We start from the raw sequence: 23,834 nt of genomic DNA on the forward strand, positions 1-23,834 counted from the left end.
TCCGAACCCCTTATGTGTAAATACAATTCATTCTGTACTATTTCATAATGCAACTGACAGGTGACAACAAGCGATAAGAGCACATTTATTTTTGAAAAAAAATGACAAAAAAATTAGCTGCAGGCTGAACATAGCCCCCATCCCGGACTTTGGACACCAGTGGTATAAATCATCATTTAGTGATCAAAGTGGATCATCTCCTCACTGCAGTGTCTAATGCTACGTTCATACCGACGCCGAATGTCGCGCTTTGAATCGCCAACGAATTCGGCGTCATTTTTCAAAAAATCTCACGATCTCCTCAGATATGTTTATGTTCTGATAAGCTCTGATATGCTCTGATACGAAATTCGTTCCCGCTTTAGGCGACAAATTATTTCCGAATCGCTACGGCTACTCACGCTTTGATGCCGATTGATCAGGATTTGTTACGCTTTAAATCACGCTTTGATACGCTTTAATACTCATTGATAAGCTTTGGTGCGCTTATCACGCTTTAAATAACGCTCTGATACGATTATCAAGCTCTCTTGTGCATTGATAGGCTCTGTTAAACTCTGTTACGCAATGGAAAATTTCGAGATCCCGACTGCATCCCGCCTCTGATCCAGAGCATATATAAAGATGCAGCAGATCCATTGATCCTTTGAACCAAGCTCTGTTAAGCTTTCCTACGCTTTGAGCAAAACTTTGATAAGCTTTGTGACGCTTTGATAAGCTTTAATACGCTCTCCCCGCTTTGCGCAATTCGTGACAGATCGCCTCAAATTTTTAAACAGTTTAAAAATTTTTGGCGCTCTTGCCGAATGTCCCGAATTGCTCAAACCTTTCTTACGCTGTATTACGGTCTTTACGCTTTCATTAAGCTTTGTTACGCTTTGCCGCCGCTTTGCTCGCCGATTTAATTCGCCATCGATTCGGCGTCGGTGTGAACGTAGCATAATGATTAGTGAAAATCTGCAAACATGCACTTTTATCTGACCGCTGGTGCAATTATGTAACTTGTGGAAAAGGTCTGCAAAGCCCCCCCCCCCAAAAAAAAAAAAACAGCATGGCAAATGTGTTGAGGGGCTGAACCTGCAGCACTTTGCTGTAATGAAGCCATTGTTTCATGAATGATGTGAGGCAGCCTGTGTGGGTGTCGCTTCCCTTGAGAACCAAGACCCCGGCAAAGCCTGGTGCTCCACAAATGTGTGCTGTGGTGCATATGTGTGTGGGGGAGGCTTGTGTTTTTGGCAAAGACGTCCGGTCAGTGGGGTGTTCTCAGGCTGTTTTCGAGCCGGCTCTGCCAGCACTGTGTGTGTGTGTGTGTGTGTGTGTGTGTTTGCTGGCTCTGCGGTAGGCCATGACTCAAAGGAAGGATCCAGTACATGCCGTCCTGAACTCAGCAGAAGGCCCGAGGGACAAACATATCTCTTCCTGTGATGGCTTCTCTCGGATAAAAGTATTGGGACACACCTATTGGTGGGTCAGAGGTCACAGAGAGGCTTTTCTGCGCCTAAAAGTGTCCCGATAGGTATGTCCGAAGGGTCAAAGCAAGGCAAATAACCCATAACATGTTTCTCATTCCATCCCAGAGTAACTGTGGCGAGGTGTTGCGTATCCGTCGCGTGCTGATGAACTCGCCAGAGATTGTGTCCATCGGGCTGGTGTGGGACTCGGACCACTCGGACCTGGCGGAGGACGTCATACATAGCCTGGGAACCTGCCTACGCCTGGGCGACGTAAGCTAACGTTTTATTGTCCCCGAGCTTTGTGACGATTTTGGCTTCTTGGCACGTTTACAAATGCCCTCCTATTGTACGGTTAGCAGAGAGGGTCGCGGGGTGCACCCTGGACTATTAAATAAGTATTAAATAATAATAATGATAATAAGAATAATACATGATTTTATTTTTATTATTATTATTATTATTATTATTATTATTATTATTATTATTATTATTATTATTATTATTATTATTATTATTATTATTATTATTATTATTATTATTATTATTATTATTATTATTATTATTATTATTAATGGACTTTACATCAAATAAATGATCTCAAAGTGCACATATGGCAGATTGCATGACACTTTACAGATACAATAATTCCATTTTGTTAAATCAATGCAGCCCGCGAGTCCAAAAGTTTGCCCACCCCTGATTTAGACTATAAAAACAGCAAAGTGGTCCTGGTATCTTGTCATTTTTCAGTACATGGCCCTCGGTAGAAAACGTTTGGACACCTCTGGCATACATGGTTTTCACGGCACACGCGAAAGTATGAAAAAAGTTGCCCTTTGACCTGTGAAGGACCTGACAGGGAAGGAAGGAGCACTCCTACAAAAGGAAGCAACCTTCACTTTGAGGACAGGGAGGCCGTTAGCCGCCCCCAGCTGATGGAACCCCGCTAGACCAAGGTCAGCGTGTCAAGGGAGGAGGGGCTGCAGTTGTCACGGCAATGGGCAAGTCCCCCCCCGCTCACATTTTGGGGGAGGTCGTGCTATAAAACGGCTCAGCTCCTTGACGGCGCCACGTGACTGGGGAAGTTCCTGGGGCGGACGTGGAAGTCGGTGTCACGACCAAGCGATGTCATTCCCATTTCAACGCAGCAACATTCCAGGCGTAGTCATTGTGAAGTGATTCCCATGAATGATACATTGGAGAGCATTAAAACATGTCAAGTTCCGCCTTCCAGCCTTCCTGTGTCGGCTTTTCTCCGCCCGATGTCTCGTTTTCCATCCCCGGATGAAGCTAGTTGTCGGATACAAATCACAGCCGTAATGCGCTCGTACTTTTCTGTCGGCGTGTCGTCACAAGGAGCGGCTCCATCTGGCTGCCTGCCTGCGTCATCTTCCTGCCATGTCTCCTCGGTCTTCTGCCTTTTCTGTCCCTGTTAGTGCTGAGATGATTAGCCCCTTTGCGATAAATAGATAACAATTTAGATAATTACTCGCTTCCTGCCTCTTAAACGAAACAATGCACCCGCTTAACTAGCTTTTGACGGAATGGGATTGGGCTTTTCACACAAAAGAAGTGCAGAATTGGTTTAATTTGGAATATTAGACATAGCAATGACATATTCCCGTCTGTGTGTGAGTGAGTGTCTGTGGGGGAAAAAACTAGCAAAGTACACTGATTTCATTGTAGATGATTTCATTCAAATTGTTCCCATACAGTGAGAAGCATACAGTTGTCCGAAATTGTGTTGGTTTGCTTTGGAATTAGGTTTCAGACAGGTTCAGTCTGTTTTTTATATGTTAATTCATAGATTTGAAACGTTCCATGTTATAGTATTTTTCACCAAATTTCACCAATACAGTTAGAGCATAGAAAATCCGTTGACAATCTTCTAAACATGCCTTTTAACATTAATAGAGCCCTCTAGACATGAAATAACACCCCTATAGTCACCTATGCCCTCCTATTACCCAATATATTAGACTTGTACTTTAGCATTGTGAGAGTTCCTTGTTGTTTTTTCCTGGACAGAGTGGCTATTGTTTAATTAATGTAAATTACTGACACCTAGTGACCAGTGTGGAATACTGCATATCATCACAATTCTGAACAAATCTTCTAAATACCTTATATCTGCATTTTCGTTCTTTTTAGCTATTTGTATGCTTGAAAGTACTTAGGTAGGTCGGTAGGTAGGTCGGTAGGTAGGTAGGCAGATAGGAGATATGTAGGTAGGTAGGTAGGTAGCTCGGTCGGTAGGTAGGCAGATATGCAGGTAGGTCGATAGGCGGGTAGGTAGGTAGGTTGGTAGGTCGGTAGGTAGGTAGGTAGTCGGTAGGTAGATATGTAGGTAGGTAGGTAGGTCAGTCGGTAGGTAGGTAGATGCAGGATGCAGATGTAGTAACAACGGGAGGAGGGAGTGTAAGATTAGTGCATACCGCATGGAGGTGCAAAAATAATGGTGCTGGCATCCACGTGAACTCATCTGTCTCACGCTGCACATTTCTCCCTCTCTGCCCCGCATCCCTCCCTCCCACTCTCCTCCCTCCCTCGCTGTAGTTGTTCTACCGTGTGACAGAGGACCGGGCTCGCCAGACAGAGCTCTACTTGGTGGGCATGGTGTGCTACTACGGCAAGCACTACTCCACCTTCTTCTTCCAGACCAAGATACGCAAGTGGATGTACTTTGATGATGCCCATGTCAAAGAGGTGAGTGCGGAGTGCGTGTGTGCGTGTGTGCACGTTTGCTTTTCACAGCAATTGATTATGTGTTAAGGTCGTTTGGATGTTGGCCGGTGTCCGACACTGTGAGTCATGTGGAGGGATGTGCGCTTGTCGTGCCAGCTATACCTTCTTGCACATGAAAAAGTGTCATCACATGATCTCAACAGGGACACGCTGCAGCAGCATGCGCGCCGCTTTTGGCAGCAAATTCAACACTCTGTGTTAATATGGATGGATTTACTTTGATTCATGTTGTATGTGTGTGTGTGTGCTTCCAGATCGGCCCAAAGTGGAAGGACGTGGTGTCCCGCTGTATCAAAGGCCATTATCAGCCCCTGCTGCTGCTCTACGCTGACCCCCGAGGGACGCCGGTGATACTGCAGGAGAGCGCCAACCCCTCTACCGAATCCAACCCTCAGCTGGAGCTCCAGCACTGCAGCAGAAGCAGCAAAGCGGGCTACGACAGCGAAGACTCTGGTACGGAATCACCACAAAGACAAATCAGATCAGATTACTCTTGTGTTTATCAAGGGTGTGTGTATCAAGGGATGTGTGTGTGTGTGTGTGTGTGTGTGTGTGTACGTGGAGGTCAAACAAGGGTACGCCAATAAAGTGCTGACCCTCTAATGCCCGCCTCTGTGTACCGCACAACATATTTTTCTGCTGCCCGTGAAAGTAAACATATGGACACCCAGGATTAATCCAAGGATGCTTTCTTAGGTCGGGAGCCGTCCATTTCCAGCGACACCCGGACGGACTCTTCCACGGACAGCTCAAGCCACCGCGCCTCCCGCAGCCGACCCCTGCACCAATCCACGGGCAGCCACTTGTCCAGTGAATCGCAGACCACCGTGGTCTGTAATTACAAGCTTGGCACGCCATTGCACGGTGCTGACGCCAGAGGTATTACTGCGGCTACACTGGCCTGCGTTCTTTTGGTTGTCGTTCAGGTTTAGGAGTCCGTTTTTGTACCCGTTATGCTAAAACTCTACATCTGTGGTACAAACAGTTGCCTTGCAGCACAAAATATGTCAGTTCTACCTTGAGGAGGGCTATTCAACTAACCCAGGGGTCAGCAACACACGGCTCCAGAGCCGCATATGGCTCTTCAGCCTCTTTGTTGTGGCTATTTTTTTAACACCTGAATGTGGAAAATACGCATCTTTGTAATGAGTTTTGAAGAAAATAGATAGATAGATTTATAAGATGTTTTTAAATTATGTTTTGGGGTTCCAGTCTATTTTTCTTTAGTGAGCGAGGGGGTAAAATGGCTCTTTTTGATAGTAAAGGTTGCCGACCCCTGACCTAGCCAAATGCAGCCTGAGAATGATTAATATTAGACATGGCTGCAGTTTGAAACGTTAACTTGTGTTTTTGCATTACATCCTTAAGCAGCAGAGCCCCCTGTCATATACAGTATAGGATCTTTTTTTTTGCAGTAGATTCTTACCCATTTGTGTGTTCCCACAAATCTCTGCGGACTGGGGTAGATGGGGAGTCATACTTTATAACAATCTATTTTAGCTTACTGTATTTATTATGACAGGAACAACATCGACTTAAAAGCACAAGTGAATAGAGAGGAATACAGACACACCTTCCACCAGTAAGAGCCTGGAGGTTTTTTGTTATTTTTTTTGGAACAGGCTGTTAGCACCGGTGGAGAGAAGAAATAAACTGCTCAACTACAGATCTGTCTATTATGGGTATTTATTCTGCAGAATCAGAAAGACAGTTGAGCATCTGCTGCAATTTAGCACACACCCAATGGTGCATTCAAGGACCGTTTTTTTTTTTTTATCATTGCACCTCTGCTACTTTTGAAGACCGGATGGAAAAGTCAAAGATCCTCTACTGTATATGACAAATCTGCGCTACTGTTTTTAAGGTGCTACTGGAAGAAAAATCCTACTGACAAAGAGCTGTACTGCTTTTAACTCATGGACAGACATTTTCAGAGAGCTCCATACTGCCGGAGTTTTTGGGCATTTTTGCTGAACTTTCAAGATCCACAAAATATTGAGTTTCAGGACATAAACATTGAAACTATGTAAAGAAACTCAAGAAACTCTTCTGTCATCAGAAAAAAAAGAGTTTGTTTCTAGCCTTTTTGTGTCTTTGTAAATCGGCAGTAGAACATTGGGTGGTTTCAGTGAAAACACCTGATTTTGACCAAAAACCAGAGAAAATTAGCTTAAAATTAGAAGCAAATCCAAGCAAAACGGTGACTGACGTCCATATTTTTTTTTAGTGACACTTCAAACATCTGAAAAGTTGTTTACTTCTATGAAACAATAAAAACAACACCGGAAAAAAATAACAACATTTATTCACAGATATAGCCCATAATGCAAAATAATCGTCTATTTACAGGTGTGTGTGTGTGTGTGTTTGTAAACTATAGACGTGTTAGACCGGTTTGCATGCAGTTGTGCAAATACGCTACGCCAGTGTAAGCTACCTGCACACCTGTCTTTGCTGGATTCGTCCCTCCGTCAGCAACTTCTGTCTTCATATCCAAGCTGTTGCTGCCGATCGGAGGAAAATAGAACTGTTGCCCCCCTGCTGGGTCAGAAATACATTGCCTACAAGTCTAAAATTCACACACAGGATGCATAAGACTTTAATTTGTAGCTCCCGTGAAAAAAAAAAAACAATAGACTTCTTTGGCACGGAATGAGTTAAGGACCTACCGCAAAAATACTAGTCAAAGATCTTCTATATAACAGGAACAGGCTGCTGTTTTTAATGACCTCATGCAACAACGCTAGTAAAAGTCGAGTCCGATGTGCTGTTTTTTAGGACCAAATACAACAATGCTATCAAAGATCATCAATATATGAGGAGAGATCTGCTGTTCAAAATCCTTCAAATAGTAGAGCGAACAGTAAATGTAAATGTTGCAGAGAGCTCCTGCCGTGTAAACAAAGGTTGCATAGTGCTTTTACAATCAGTCTATAAAACAAGAAGAGCTGTGCTGTCATATACAGGATCTTTGGCTCATGTATTAGGTCCTTAAAAACAGCAGAGCACTCCTGTCATCATTGTGTAGCACCGTGAATGGTTGTTTGTCTATATGTGCCATCCCATCACAAACTCACTTCCAAATGCGCAAACCTCATTATCTGAAACTTGGGTGTCATTCTAACTACATTTATAGGTCAACATTTATAGGGTGTACCCCGCCTCTCGCCTGAAGTCAGCTGGGATAGGCTTAATTAATTTAAATACATTTAAAATGGATTAATTTCATTTTTTAAAGAGTAGAAACTGAGTAAAATCTACTCAAAATAGTTGAGGTTGAGTTTTATGGTATCATTTATTTGACTATACTTAAAAATGATCCAAATATCTAGTTTCAGATACAATTATTTCTTGCAACCACTTCCAATAATAAAATTATGTTCATTCAACAAACCATTTTTTCACTGTATTCTATAAAAGAATAAATATGAAGAAATAATAATATATAAATAATATAAAGCAATCAATGAAATTAAGGACTAAAGGGATCAAGATCTTAGATGTGACTTATCAAGAGAACAATTACGGAATTGGACTAATGAGACCCCCTCCTTCTCCTCCTCCCTACAGAGTCAGCAGTGGAGGGTCCACCCCGACCCCCCTCTCCTCCCCTGCAGGAGTACAAGGAGACGGCCGTCTTCCTTCTATCTTCCCGCCGCCCGCTCACCTCCTCCTCATCCTCCTCTCGCCCCCTGTCGTCCTCCTCCTCGTCAGGGGTAGGGGGCTGTGAGGGCGGCGTTGGGGGACCTCACTGGGAGGATGAGAGCACCAGCAGCGAGAGCAAGTCCAGGTACGGTTCATCTTGAAGTCATGAAGTACTAGTTTTGGGTACTGAGGTTAGGGTAACTGAAAGAAGCCAATCAAGAGTGATGTCTGATGTCCCCACGTGGTTTAGTTCCTCTGGCGGCTGCTCCCGGCCAACCTGGAGGCCTCGTAGAGAAGCCCTGAACATCGACAGCATCTTCTCCACCCCGAACCAGAGGATCTGCTCTCAGGGCTACCACACACTGCCGCGCCCCTCTCCCCATCCGCCAGTACCACCTACCACGCCCACGCCGCGAGGCTCCCAACAGGCTGCGGAGCTGGAGGCAAGATTCGGGCTGGTGAGGCAGCCCAGGTCATCGGGTGGCGGCCGGCCCACCATGGGCCCACCCGCTCCTCCGCCTCTGAGGGGGGTGGCGCACCAACCTCGCCTCATTCAGAGGATGGAGAGCGGCTATGAGAGCAGCGAGAGGAACAGCAGCAGCCCTGACAGGTTGGAAGAAAAGCAGAAAACCAACGAGTGGAACGACCAACGAGTGCTCACCTTTGTGTTCCTCCTTCAGGGAGGTGGGGCAGCACAAACGGGTGCTGATGTCTGGACCGTCATGGCGTTCGGTGCCCAAGTCTAAGAGCAGTGGTGCTATCTTGCAGGAGCTACCCTCACCTGAATGGCGTGGGGCCACCAACACTGGTAAGGACGCGCTCCTAATTGTACCATTAGTCCTACTACAAACTGGTAGACTGGGGGGAGTACTGGACAGTCTGAACCGGGGGTGTCCACAGTGTGGCCTGGGGGCTGTCTGCAGCTGGGTTTTTTTGTTTGTTGTTGGCCTGTGACACATTTAAAAAATGTAATTTAACAAGAAAGCTAAAAAAAATTCAATCCACAGCAAAAATAGAACATTATTGATTACCAAAAGCATAGTTCTATGTTTTAATAAACCCGAACGCCTGATCCCAACCATGTATATTTACACAAAAGAGGCTAAAGAAGGTGCTGATGCAACTCCTCACAAATGGATTAATGCCACTTGCTAAGAGCTCGGCAGGGTTAATGAGAGGAAGGAGAAACACAACACAGGAACAGAAAGTTTAACACACGTAGTTTAACTCAGTTTAGTTGAGTTCCAAATGTAAATTGTAAATAGTTTACGGTGTAATAATTGTAAATAAATTGTTATTTTGCTAGTCACAATTTTATTTCATGAAACAATTGAATTAATGAAAATTATATTTGAGTGATGGACAGTTTACTTTACTAATGTCTACTTCAGGTACATTGTTTGTTTGTTATACATTGAGGTACATTTTGTGTTAAAAATAACAAAACATTTAACAAAGAAAATTGCAAAAAGCAAATATATTATCCCGTCTCATGTCCATAGGTGTATTAAAAACTTTAAAATGATCTTGCAAAGTTACACTTATAATTAGGGATGTCCGATGCCCGATGTCAGCATAAAAATCGGAAACCGATATTAAAAAAAATGCTGTTTACAACACACATGTGTTTATTCCACCTCAGGAGATATGTCATGTTACAAATATCGGTATCTGAAATTGAGAGATGGACAATATCAGCATATTGGTTTTTCTGCAAAAAAGCCAATATTATTATTATTATAATAGATAAAAACTTCTATCTGCAATTGATTGTAATTAATTACCTATAGTTAATTGTAATTGGGCTGCACGGCGGCTGAGTGGTTAGCGCGCAAACCTCACAGCTAGGAGACCTCAGCCTCCACCCTCAGCCATCTCTGTGTGGCGTTTGCATGTTCTCCCCATGCATGTGTGGGTTTTCTCCGGGTACTCCGGTTTCCTCCCACATTCCAAAAACATGCTAGGTTAATTGGCGACTCCAAATTGTCCATAGGTATGAATGTGAGTGTGAATGGTTGTTTGTCTATATGTGCCCTGTGATTGGCTGGCCACCAGTCCAGGGTGTACCCTGCCTCTCGCCGAAGACAGCTGGGATAGGCTCCAGCACCACCCTGTGACCCTGGTGAGGATAAGCGGTAGAAAATGAATAGATGAATGAATGAAATGTGAACATACGAGGAGAAATCGTTGCGAGTGTGCAGGCCATTTTCCAATGGTGACAAACAACAGGAAGTGGGCCGAATTTCAGCAGGATTCTGAGCACCCACGCTATCCATGCTGGAATTTAGGGGTGAAGCAGGCCCAAGTTTTGTCCCATTCATCCCAGTCATCCTGACTCATGCTGTTGATGGGTGCTTATTTCCATGACCGTGTGTGAGTGAAAGGAAGAAAAGCTCTGATTAGCTTGGGTAGAAATCGATTGGTTTGCGTGTATAAATCTCTAGACCCCGAATATAAGACGCTGCAACGTTATTCTAGGGAAAAATCCATGATGTTGTGATATCCGTTATGAGGTTCGGAAGAAAACCTCATCTAGATTGTGTTGGCACACATAATGAATGACTGTATTGTTTGGACTCATCACTCTTCGCTGTTGTGTCAGGGTGCACTGAGCTGGACGAGCTTCAGGAAGAGGTGGCGAGGAGAGCCCGCCAGCAGGAGCAGCAAAAGCGCAAAGAGGCAGAGCAAGAGGCGGCCATGGGATTCAATCCCAAACCCAGCAAGTTCATGGACCTGGATCAGCTCCAGCACCAGGGTACGGCTAACACTGAGAAATAGAGATGGCTTTGTACCCGGTATTTATTTTTGTCGACATTCGGAGATTTGTCACATAAGATTTAGGCGCTGATGCTGACTGTTTGAAGTGGTATCAGTCGATGAATTTGGAACGCTTCCTGCTAGCCCGGCGACGAGCTCAGGCAGCAAAAGAGCAGGATGTTATACACAGTTTGGCACTTCCAGTGTTTTAGATTTTTATCGGAGGCCTAGGATTCCAGATTGTTCACATTTTACTATTATTCAACTTTCAGCTGAGAGGTCACTCGTATGTAAATGTCTCCGTCTGACTTTAGTCCTCACATCCCATCTGCTCGTCTGTCTCTCCATCTGGCCACCCTCCTTTTTTTATTCAGCTTTTTTACGTTGACCTCAACGTCAGACACATCTTTGGTGGTGTTGTGAGAGCGGGATTTTCAGGGTTCAAATAGCTTAACGACTGTGTTAGAGCAAGGATGAGCTTAAAAAGTATCACTGCCATGATGGTAAGCGTTGGCACTTTAGCTTCCAATAGCATGTACTAGCAGGTAATTGTATAAATACTTCATTTTCGACCGTATATCCTCACGAGGGTTGCGGGGGGGCTGGAGCCTATCCCAGCTGTCTGCAGGCGACAGGTCGCCAGCCAATCACAGGGCACATATAGACAAACAACCATTCACACTCATATTCATACCTATGGACAATTTGGAGTCGCCAATTAACCTAGCATATTTTTGGAATGTGGGAGGAAACCGGAGTACCCGGAGAAAACCCACGCATGAACTGGGAGAACATGCAAACTCCACACAGAGATGGCCGCGGGTGGAATTGAACTCGGGTCTTTATTCCGCCCAATAAAGTCAAAATATTAAGAGGAGTTGCAGTTTTACTAAAATAAACTCATAATATTAAGTGGAAAAATAATGTCATTTTAACTCTTTGCTACTAAAACATTATTTTTACTCATAATAATTTATTCTCAAAAATTGTTTGACTTTTTCCCCTAGTAAATAAATAACATGACATTTTTTTTCTTTATATTTTGGCTTTATTGAAAGATTTTCCATTTCTGCTGTTTGTTTTTTTCCAACTATTTCAACTCTCTTCTTTCAAATTTTTTTTATCATAATTATGACTTTATTACCATAATGTTTTGACTTTATTTTAATAATATTATCAGTTTTCCCCAAACTAAATACATTTTTTAAATGCGAGATAATATCAGACATTTTCTATGACGCAAACCAAAAACTTTGATTTACCTGGCCACACACAAACGCCACTCCAAACCTCCATTTGTGTGTGGACTAGAGGACATGATGGTAACAGAAGTACATGTACTCGAATGGACGTAGCCTTAGTGTCTCCCCAGAGTGTGTGTGTGTGTTTAGAAATGACTATCAACCCTTTAAAACATGCATCTGTGTGTTTTAGTGTATGTGTGTCGTCTCTGAACTGCAGGTGTGAAGGCTTTCCTATCTAGATCAGGACTAACTAAATCTCTCTGTGGGATTATTAGATTGTGTCCTGTCTGTCCTCTTATGTGTGTATGTGTGTGTGCTTTTTTCAAGCACACACACACACACACACACACACACACACCAAACCAACCTTGATGAAGTGTGAGGACAACAAGCAAGCGGACAGATGGCTTCACTATCAGCACAATTGCATAAGAGAATTTGGTCTCCTGCAACAATCCGTATCGATGCGTTCAGGGCCCTGAACAATCTGCCTCCGCTTTAGAGGACGCATCGGCTCGCCACAACAGAGCTGGCGCTGCTGTCAGCCTCACTTTATTCTTGTCGCTATCCATCATGTAGCTCTAAGCTGCAGCCAAATAAAAAAAAAAGAAGGGACAACAGCTGCTCGTTTGTTGTCCTTTTCTGCATCTCACTCTGTAAAAGCTATATTATCCCTCTCACGCTTATTAAACACATTTTGAATACAGTTTTACACATGAACAAACAATTACAGGCATACAGTATGCAATAGTGGGCTTACATTTACTCAACATCACATTGTGTCAAAGCATCTTTCTACTAGCCGATGTTGAGTGGATTGACCTGACAGTTTAATGCACGGGTGTCCAATGTGCAGCCTGGGGGCCATTTACTTCAGGAATTAGAAAGCAACAGACAAAACAGCAGTAATTTTACAAGAATAAAGTCAAAATATTAAGATTAAAAAGGTGTAATGTAATGTTTTACGAGAAGAGCAATATTATGATGAAAAAAAATAAAACCTGTTTAATTTTTAATGTTGTAATATTGACAAACAAAAAAAACAATGAATAAATTTAGAATTTTTAAGAAATAGTAGTTTGGGTAAAACTAATCTAAAAAGATAAGGTTAAGAAAATAAAGACAAAACACTATGGTAATAAAGTCATAATTATGAGAACACATTTTGAAAGAAGAAAATTTAAATAGTTGGAAAAAAAAACGACAACAGAAATGGAAAATTTTACAATAAAGCCAAAATATCAAGAAAAAAATATCATATATTTATGAGGGGGAAAAGTAAAAAAAAAATTTAGAATAAATTATTATGAGGAAAAATAATGTTTTAGTAGCATAGAGTTAAAACATTAAAGAAAAAAATATTCGTTTTTTAAAAATCAACAAACAAAACAAAATAAAGTTGTCATTTTGGGAGACATTAGGTCTAAGTAAAAGTTATAATACTATTTTTTTTTCTATACAATAACTATGGGACCTGGTGTTGCCATCAGAGAATTGATGAAAAGCGGTCCACTAAGTTAAAGTTAATTTCCATTTAAGGACCGAAATAATACTAATTATTTTAAGTCAAAATAGCAACTAAATGCTGGTTAATATTTTTCTTGAATATATCCATATTTGGTAAGGTGGGAAAGGTGTGAGCTGGCAGCGAGTTCCATAGACGGCATGCCCTTGGTACGTAAGAGGATTGGTGAAGATGTGTGCGAGACCTGGGGATAGTTACACAGTGTGGATGTGCAGTAGAGGAGGATCTTGTTGTCCTCAAACTAGCAAACACCGGGGGGGATGATCGAACCAATTTCCAACGATGGCTTGAAGAAGAAATGTCTGTAAAATGTGCAGAGAGTAGCAACATCTCTTCTAAGCTCCAAGGGGTAAATACCAGCATTGATTGGGTCTTCAATGTTCAGAAGACGCAAGGCCTTCCGCTGAAGTCTGCATAGAATACTGAGAGCAGTATTGCCAGCTCCACTCCAAATGGGTGATGCATGCTCCATGAGGGGTCGAATGTAGGCCTTGTAGATGGTAACTCTGGCCTTGAAGGGGAGAAGATCCCTTGACCGACTTAGGATGTAGAGCCGCTTTGCAGTCTTCTTAGCAAGATATGTAATATACGGGGTCCAAGTAAGAGTGTTGGTAATAACAACACCAAGAATGGTGATGCTCTTGGTAGGCTTCAGCTGACTGCCCATGACGTGAAGAGGGGGGTGTGTCTTGTCACGCTTCCTGCTGATAATCATCTCCTCTGTCTTGCTAGCATTAAAAGTAATGCACCAGTCAGATGCCCACTTCTCAATTGCGTGTAGGTCTTTTTGCAAACTGTCAGTGCACATGGCACGATCTGCAGGATTCTTGATGACTGCATGGAGAGTTGAATCATCAGCAAATAGGTGAAGATCGTTGTCAAGGTGTGAAGCCAGATCATCTATGAACATCAGAAAAAGAAGGGGACCAAGGACACTTCCCTGTGGCACGCCTGCAGATAGAGCTTTAGGAGTGGAGATAAATCCATCCAGGACCACAGCCTGCTGACGAATAGCTAAGAATGAAGATATCCAGCTGTGTAAGTCAACACAGATACCAAAAGATGTGAGTTTGGCTAGTAGACCATGGTGCCATACTCGATCAAACGCCTTCTTGATATCGAGAGCAATAATCCGAACTTCTTGTTGAGTATCTAGACAGTCATTCCACCACTGAGTGATATATGCCAGCATGTCAACAGTAGACCTCTTCTCCCGGACCCCATATTGAGAGTCACAGAGAAGTTGGTTCTTGTCCAGAAATTTGCGGATATGGTCACTGATGCAGCCTTCCATGACCTTCGAGATAATTGGTCGGAGGGAAATGGGTCTGTAGTTAGATGGATCTTGTTTGCTGCCCTTTTTCGGTATGGCTACTACATGCGCCCTCTTCCATTCGGTGGGGACAGTCTTACTTGTGAGTGAGATGTTGAAAAGTTTAGACAGGACAGGAGAAAGCTCTGGAGCACAGTTCTTCAAAACGGTGGCTGAAATGCCATCAGCCCCACTGGCTTTCGATGTATCGAGGTTGCGAAGTTTCTTGATGATGATCTTGGGCCAGAACTTCAGAGAAGAGATCACCTTGGGGGTTTTAAGTTGTAGATCTGGTGGAGCTCTGCTTTCTCTCTCGCGTCATTAAGTACTTGACCATCACCTGTTTTCAAGGGAGGGACAGCAGATGTTTTATGGCTGTCAGTCACAGACTTCACGAGTTTCCACCACTGTTTGCTGCTAGCATACTTGAGTTGTTCTTCAAGATGATGTGCAAATTGAGTCCGAGAGCGGCGTAAGGTACGCTGGCATTCTGCTTTGGCATCCATGTAAAGAATCCAAAGTTCCCTAGTACGGGTCTTCTGCCAGTTCTTGTAGGCTTTTTGCTTATCTTGAACTGTGTCGTGACACTTCTCATTGACACTATGGGAATAAAGATGAAATATCATGGGAATAAAGTCATAATATTATGGGCAGAAAGTTTACTAACATTATTTAAGAAGTACGTTGAAACTACAGCAAAACTGGGGGCTAGAATTTGGGTTGCTATTTACGGGCAGGCATAGCTGAAGGCAGCTATTTGGGGGATTGTGTCAATATGACCATGGCTGAAGTGGAGAATGATGTAGCATTAGCAGTACTAGCATTAGCAGTCACCAGGAAAGATTTTCAACGCATCAGTAAAACATTATAGCTACCTTATTGAATATGGACTCACCATCCACCAGTACGAGCCTGGACCTCGCTTGTCAGGGAGGTTGTGTCCACCTTAGATTGGTCAAAATGGCCCTTTTTGATTTTTTTAGTATGTAAACATTTGGACACCCCTGCAGTAGAAGAAGATGGGTGCTGCACCCCGTCCCCCTAACATAACCACGCTCTCTGCTTCTGTCTCCTCCTTCCACACTTCTACTGTACTTTCCTTCCGCTCTTGTCGCCGGCGCCCTCAGCTGTGCTCAGACCTGTGCATGAGGCTAGCGGTCATAGCAGATTGGCTGTAGCCGCGTGCATGAGGAGCGCCGCAGGGGACCCCGTGGTCAAACGCAGGCAGGAACAGGAAACGGAGTCAGGAAGCAGCCGCCCACAGGGGCCTTGCAGGTACACCAACCACCATGACCTCCATCATTTAACCCTGCACGCACCTCCCATCTCGTTTGTGTGAAGACCAGCTTTTGTTGTGTGGCCCTTTGTGTTGTGATGCATTTTAGGTATAAAGTTGCTTGGCTCAAAAAAGACAGGAAGTTTGCTTTTGTTTTTATTTTTTTTGCGTCTGTTTGCGTCACCCACTTCTCCCACTTGCTGATTTGTCCCACTCTCTCTCGCTGTTGTGGCTTTGTTTGTGCGATGGCAGGCGCCCATGTGTTGTGCTGCCATGCTTTACAGCATGTCAGATTGTTGTTGTGTGAGGGGAAGAAGCCCATCACATTTAGTTTGAATAGAAAAATTGTCGATATATTTGCTTCGTCTGAACTTTCTCATATATTTTTTTAATTGTTTTTTTAAATATTTTATTTTAATATAAATATTATAGGGTTGTATTTAAATAATTAAAATAAAATAATTCAAGTCTTATCATCAAAATATAAAAAAATAGATTTATCCTTAGTAAGGCACTTACATAATAATAAGAATAATAATAATATTATTATTATTGTTGTTGTTGTTGTTATTTTGTAACAAAAAGTAACCATAATTATTAATTTTTTCAATAATGATATATCCATTTCATATACTTTTTATTGTATTTATATAATTATTGTAATTATATTATTACTTTTGTTTCTGCGCGGAGAATGCAAATCAAATCATTAAAATATCAAGGTCATATTTATCATTTATTTTTATTTAAATTAAATAATTGTGATATATTTTTTGTTAATTTTCAGCTCTATGAGCTTGATAAAACATTAACACATTTTAAACATTTCCTCTCCATATGACACTCATTGAATGCATACTTGAAAAAAAAATCAGAATTTTTCTTTAGTAAGGATCTTTATGTACAGTATGTGTATGTGTTTTCTTAATTATATTTATTATAATCCCCCATTACATCATTTTGTGCTGATTGGCTGTCAAAAGTCACATGGTGTGGGTTACCAAATATGGTTCCTTTTCCTTTAAAGCGTTACTAAATTATCACTGAATCCAAACTGTTAGCCAGGAGGAAGAGGTAGAAAAAAACGCTCTGTCGCACTCTCTTCCCTCTTCCTTGTTAAAAAAATGAACTTCCTTCCTCTTCAGATTGTGCTTCTGATTTATAGCACCGCTGCTGCAAAGCCTACTGGGTCATTTCTGAGGCTGAGAAGAGACAGGAGAGTTGATGTGGAAGGGGGTGGGATGCTGACAAACACACACACCCACTGATAAAAAAAAAAGAAAATTGTACGCACTTGCTGTTCTGGTGTATAGCGACACACACACACACACTGATAAGAAGTGCACTTAGGATGTGAATGTGGAGCGTCGATCATTTAAATCAATAAAGTGGCCCACTGAAAGCGACTCTCCACCATGTTGACGTACAACGCTGGCTCGCTGCCGTAAAGGTTAGATTGCTGTTTTGAAAGTCAGATTAAAGGAAGGTGTATGTATGTGTTTGTGTGCGTGTGTATGCGTGTGTGTGTGCTTGTACATGGCTGTGAAATTCCATACATCAGCAGGGCGATAAGGCTCGATCATCGTGTGTGTGTGTTGTGACCTTCCCACAATGCACCTGACGTCACAACACCTCTTTTTGTGTGCTTATGTCACACTGCACCCCCCCCCCCCATCCCCCACCCCCCTGCTCCCCTCACTTACCTCCTTGTGTCCTCCAGTGAACAGCCTGGACTGGTCCAAGTACTGCTGACACCCAATCAGGAGGAGGTAGAGGACCAGGTGTCAGCCAACCAGGAGCCGCCCCCTCCGCCTCCACCCCTGCCCCCGCTCTATCGCACCCCTGTTTCTCCTCCACGTCCCGCTGCGCTCACCCTCGGCATCACTCACCTGAGCACCCCCTCCAACCAAGGCAGGGTCGGGGACAACGAGGGAGACAGCACGGTGGTGAGGCTGTGTGAGTTACTGCAGGCAGGGGGGGTGAGCATCAGACCCCTGGGAAAGCACTTGGCTATTTCTCTCCCATCGCTTCCTCTGCGATTTTGGGACGCACCCGTCACACAGCCTCCCCCGCCTCCCCCGCCTCCCCCGCCCCCTCCAGAACCCTCTGGACAAAGGAAACCTATGACCCCTCTCTGGCAGCCACCCCAAACCGATTCTACCACCACCACCGCCCCTCAGCCTTGGCAGTCCTCCAACAGCGCCACCCGCCATTGGTCCTCCTGGAGTCTGGACCGCCCCGACGCCATGGTGACACCCTATGACACCCCTCCGGACCACTGTGCCCCTATCCCACCCAGGCAGAGTGCCAGTGGGCACCCCTCTTGGGGGCACTATAGCTCCCAGCATGCCTTGGGGCAACACGGTGACCTCAGACGCTCTGAGCAAGAGGAAGCAGAGCTAACGGAACTTGACACCCTTTACCAGGCCAGTCTGCAGGCGGGGAGGACAGGTAGACACACAGTGTGCCATGCTCTACAGAAGTGCAATCATCAACATGTTCATTCATTCATCTTCTACGTAGGCTGCAGCCCCTCAGAGCGGCTCATATCCAGGGTGGGTGGCCAGGCTCGCTCCAGAACCCCCAATGCAGACATGGAAAGGAGCGTGTTTGGTCCGGACAGCGCCAGCACCCCCACCTACCTCAACAAGGCAACCCCCCTCTCGACCCCACTTTTGTCTTTCCATTGGCAGTCCCCCTTAAAGATGTCTGTTGTTTCTCCGCAGCCAATGGTGTTGCAGGATCTGCGTTTGGGCACGGGGCCCGACGAGGGGGGCAACCTGAGGCGAATTGGACGCAGCTTGAGCGGCACAGTGGTGGTGACCCCGCGCCACGGCCGCCTGACAGCGACCCGCAGCTTTGTGAGTCCTTTACTTCCTGCGCTCTGCTGCCCCCCTATGGCTCGTGTGGCTCACTGCATGCCATTGTGATAACGCGTGAGCGTGCCCTCTTCGTGCTGTTTGTCTGCTTCTTCTTTTTCACTCTGGCCTCTCTTTCTCTGCTGTCTTCTTCTTCTTCTCTCTATCTTTATGTCTTGTGTCTCTTTCCAAGGCGAAGCAGGCTGATGTCAGTGCCTCGCATTGCTTACTTCCTCTCTCCTGAGTCCTTGTCGCTATTGCACCACTATCACCTCCTCCATCTTCTTCATCACTTTGTCATCACCACCTCCCTCCACTGCCTCACAGGTAAAACCCCACCCTGCGGTACCGTGCTTCCAAATGACAATCAAAGTCTGCCATTGTGACATCCGATTGACAAACTGGTGGAGTAATGGTAGAGCTGCTGGGAGAGGTTGTGGGTTGGATCCCAGCCCCAGATAGTCTGTAAAGGGAATATATATTTTTGAATAGAGCAGAGAAAACCTGTTTATGACCATCTGAATGCGTTTTTAACATTATTAGAGCTTTCTAGACATAAAATAACACCCCTTTACACTCATATTACCAAGACATAATAAAACATTTAAGACTTAAATGTTAATGGCTAATGGAGATGATTATGGGGCAGACAGGAAGTGATGTCGGGGGCTCAGAATTTTGAATTTTTACTTGCTTTGGGGTTGCAGCTGCAACAGTATCCCATGTCAGGCATTATTGTGCCTGTTGTGAGATCATTCAAAGCTGCAATAAAGGTCTGGTGCTTGTGTGTCTCATCTAGAATTACAATAACATTACTGATATCTAGCGAACAATGTAGAATACTACATATCATCACAACGTCTTTGAGTGTAATATTTTATTTAGTTTAGAAATGCTCAATTTAGGCAAAAAAACATGCAAAAATGGCTTCCGGGGGGGCGCAGAATATATATTTAACACACACACTATTTTACGCTTATAATTCTAACAGAATTTGAATTTTACAGTTTTGTAGTTGTATTTTTTTTTTACTGAATAAGACATCCGACCTGCAGTCATGTTGCTAGCATGTATGTTAAAGTTGAAATACTTAGACTTAGACTAACTGGCGGGCCAGATTGAAACGCTTGGTGGGCCTCATGTGGCCCCCGGGCCATAGTTTGCCCACCCCTGACCTGCAGGACATCATTGGAATGTAATGCCCATTTTTTTGCAATTACACAAGACAGAGGGACATGTTTCCATTTGGTCTGCCTCCACTGAGTGATACTGTAGTTGTCTTTGATTTCGCTATTTGGTATCCGGGTCAATATTTAGTGTGTAATTACGGTCCCCTGCCCTCTGCTTTCCTGTGTGCAGGAGTTGTCGGGCAGCGGCGGGAGCTTCTGGCTGTGTTTGACGGGGGTCAAGCTGTCCCCTGGTGACCAGAGTCCCGCCCGCCTTCACTGATGACCACCTGGGCATCATCAGGTGGATGGACAAAGCCCTTCCCTCTATCCCCCCCCCCCCCCCCCCCCCGGAAACGCCATGCAAACACACCCACACAACGTAGCGCACCCTTGCTTTTCCCTCCCTCACCCTTTAAACCATTATTCTGTCTATGCAGTCACTCTGACCCCCAAACCTCAAACTCGCCGCCCCCCATGCCCCTGTTCCTTCATGGGCATTTCCAGTTGAACGTAGCAGAACTGGTTTCGATGGACAGCCATATCTTCTATCTTTAGTTTTTTTCTTTTGTCCCTTCAAAGCGGTGTACAGACCAACTCATCACGAATAAGACCTGACGGAATGTTGATCATCAAATAGAAAGTGGGGTTCACTTGTGTCTAGCCCCTCTGCCCCCCCCCCCCCCCTCGCAGGACACCTGTAGCAAATATCAGGACTCCCGTTTCTACCGGGAGCGTAAACAAGAAAAGCGCCTGTTTTTTTTTCTCCCTTTATTTCCTGTTTGTACTGTCGCTTTCATTCCAAATATGACACGGTAGCAAGGGGGGGAACACGTACAGGAATGAATGTAGAATGATGCTAGTGCACTTTGCAGGGCCTATGTGGTAGAAGTGCACTTTTTTAAATGAAGGACTGAAAGGAGGAAACTTGTGCTTGTTTCACTTTAAAAGGTCTCAGGTCTAATCCACGATACACTTTATATTAGAATGATAATACTCACCTTGGGTCCGAGACGTGTTGCTTTAAATGTCTTATTAGAGGTCTACTTTCTGCCCGTGTGCTGAAGGATGTCAACCATGTTGTACAGTCACACACACACACAGACACACATACAGTATATACACCCTGTACTAAGCAGTAGGGGTGTAACGCTACACTATCATCACGGTTATCATGAATGGTCCTGCTGATGGTTACTTTCAACACTCAAGGGCATCAAAGTTGTTTTTATTGAGGGCCACATTGCATTAATGGTTACCCTCAAAGGGCCGCTTGTAACTGTCAATATACAGTATATGGATAGAAATGTATAATCACCTCTTATTCTTATTAAACAATTGCCTGTGCATTTGATGATTATATTTTTACTAACAAATTGAGAAGTGACAAGCTGACGTTCAAGTATTTATTTTTGATAGCTTGGAATATCTTGTTGCATGATTAGAACAGGGTAGTTAAAAGTTTCTAAAATTATGATTTCACAAGAAAAAAGTTATAATGTATATTTAAATGTAATAAAGTGAAAATATAATGGGAATCAATTCATATTTCAAAATTTTGAAGAACAAAGAAAATGAAAAAACATTTAAATTAAAAAACAACTGCAGAAATTGAAAAAAAAAACAGCTGTAATTTTACGAGAATAAAATCAACATATTAGGGGACCTATTATGCTCATTATTCCACCCTTTGTAATGAGTTGTGGACTCCTATAGACCAGCTACTCACAATAACCTGCACAGAAAAATTTCTAGATCTTCCAGAATCTTTACCGATTCCAGATGTATTTCCTTAGATTTGTGCTTCCCGCCAAAATGATCTGTTTTCATTTATTCCACCCACGGCCCACCTCTGCTGTGATTGGTCACACGCCCCAAAGTGCTTGCTAACTACGAACCCCACTCTCTAATGTAGTGGGTATAGGAGTTGATAATAAATGAATAAAGATTTTAAAAATACAGCTAATTGAAAAGTGTTTAGGAGCTACTGGCTGGAGACCCCTGACTTACCGTGAATGAACTCAAAGAGTAGACCCCTCTGCAACCTCAACTGCCCGAGGAGGCGCACTCATTGGCTGACACACTTTGTCAGAGGCACCATTCGTGCTCAGAAGCCAGGCGCGAGTGCACTGCGTGGACATACAGCGTGTCCGACAATGCATCTTTACTAGCAAGAGTGCGCTGCTTCTGGCTTCAGCAAGAGTTTGGCGGATATTTCACGTTCATGTTCACAACATGACATGACAGATTGCTCCAATAACTTCTGCGTGAGCTTGCCTCGTGAACAGAGAGGCAGAGCTTGGGCGGAGGGCAGAGAGCGTATTGCGCCTACAGCCACAGCCATAAGGAAGCCCGCTCCTCTGTGATCACAAAGGAACAGTTTTGCTACGCCCTCTGAAACCGAGTGTTTTGAGCCATCCCATCACAAACTCACTTCCAAATGCGCAAACCTCATTATCTGAAACTTGGGCGTCATTTAACACGAGAATACAACATTCTAACTACATTTATAGGTCAGAAAATCATAATAGGAATGTGAGTGTGAATGGTTGTTTGTCTGTATGTGCCCTGTGATTGGCTGGCCACCAGTCCAGGGTGTACCCCGCCTCTCACCCGAAGACAGCTGGGATAGGCTCCAGCACTCCCTGTGACCCTCGTGAGCATAAGCGGTAGAAAATGGATGAATGAATGAAAAACATAATAGGTCCCCTTTAAAGAAGGAAAAATAGTATTTTTGCCATTTTACAAGAATAAACTTGTAATATGAGATAAAAATAATATCATATTTGTAGCATAGAGTTGAAATATGAAGGAAAAATTTTGGTATTTAAACAAAGTTGTAATTTTTTTGGAAAATAAGATACAAGGAAAAAGTTGTATTATTATGCAAATAAAGTTCTAATATTACAAAGATAAAATGTAATTAAATGATGAAAATGAAAGTTGTAATATTTGGAAAACAGTTTTTAATGGGGCAAAAAAAAGAGCAAAAAGTGAAGGCTTTTTCACCCACAGTATATGAAAAAGCTAAAATACATTTTTTTCTTATATATATAACTTCTTGGCATAGCTAGATGTGTTGATTTTTACGAGAAATATCAAAGTGCCAAAATTGCATCCTTTCATTTTTCATTATGTGCCCCTTGTTGGAAAAAGTTTGGAAACCCTTGGTTTAGAAGAACTCAAAGAAGAACAAAGAAAGAACAAATATGTTTAGAAGGAAGAAGTGGTTCTATTGTTCTAGGATTTTACTGAGGCACATAAAAAGATGCGGTGGGCCTTGCTTTTAACACCTGTGCTCAGATCTATAGGTTGTTTTTTTTAATGTTTTATGCCTTTTTGTCAAAGAGTCCCCTGTTTTTTGTGGCAAAAACACAAATATGCAATGTTTTCAATTGTTTTCAAGTTTCAAAGTGGAATATTTGATATGAGCTCATCAGAGCCTTGAACATGTCAAGATTTCATCACTGTTGTGTGAGTGCAAGCACAGGAGTGTCCATATTTTATTGGCCTAATTTACAAATAGCATCAAATATGGCCATCCACATTACAAAGGATATCAGCTACATTAAACCGTATTCATTCATCATGAAACACAACGTGATGACTTGCATTTTAGTCAAGGAAAGTTGCCTTGTTGTGCAACATTAACACTTCTACCTTCTAGAAGTGTTACGTCCTGTCCCTTAGTCAAAACCGGACGACATGTACATGTACTGTTACACCCCTACTATGCAGCATTCGCGTCACGCTGTACATAAAAAAGTGGCCATTGTAAGAATTGATTGCATAAGAAAGAACACTTTTTATTTGTCCTTTTAAATCGTTCTTTTCAAGGATGCAGGAGAATGT

General features: G+C 43.3%; 1 protein-coding gene across 5 annotated transcripts in view; it reads left to right on the forward strand.

Annotated features, from left to right (window-relative positions):
• The window catches only part of LOC131110065 (inactive ubiquitin carboxyl-terminal hydrolase 54-like), a 54,183-nt gene extending 33,864 nt beyond the window's left edge, over window positions 1-20,319 (forward strand). For 2 of the 5 annotated variants that reach the window (XM_058062756.1, XM_058062757.1), the window contains 12 exons: window positions 1,578-1,724; window positions 4,011-4,160; window positions 4,454-4,652; window positions 4,896-5,078; window positions 7,770-7,989; window positions 8,095-8,454; window positions 8,525-8,652; window positions 10,447-10,599; window positions 15,810-15,957; window positions 17,679-18,409; window positions 18,482-18,819; window positions 20,176-20,319. In XM_058062756.1, coding sequence (XP_057918739.1) covers window positions 1,578-1,724; window positions 4,011-4,160; window positions 4,454-4,652; window positions 4,896-5,078; window positions 7,770-7,989; window positions 8,095-8,454; window positions 8,525-8,652; window positions 10,447-10,599; window positions 15,810-15,957; window positions 17,679-18,409; window positions 18,482-18,819; window positions 20,176-20,265 — 2,847 coding nt within the window. In that variant the 3' untranslated portion in view covers window positions 20,266-20,319. Of the gene's footprint in view, window positions 1-1,577; window positions 1,725-4,010; window positions 4,161-4,453; window positions 4,653-4,895; window positions 5,079-7,769; window positions 7,990-8,094; window positions 8,455-8,524; window positions 8,653-10,446; window positions 10,600-15,809; window positions 15,958-17,678; window positions 18,410-18,481; window positions 18,820-19,009; window positions 19,144-20,175 lie in introns of all 5 variants that reach the window. The other 3 variants (XR_009120830.1, XR_009120829.1, XM_058062758.1) reach the window with 3 other exon arrangements.
• The last annotated feature ends 3,515 nt before the right edge of the window (window positions 20,320-23,834 follow it).

Source organism: Doryrhamphus excisus, chromosome 22 (assembly GCF_030265055.1).
Source record: "Doryrhamphus excisus isolate RoL2022-K1 chromosome 22, RoL_Dexc_1.0, whole genome shotgun sequence".
Lineage (NCBI taxonomy): Eukaryota > Metazoa > Chordata > Actinopteri > Syngnathiformes > Syngnathidae > Doryrhamphus > Doryrhamphus excisus.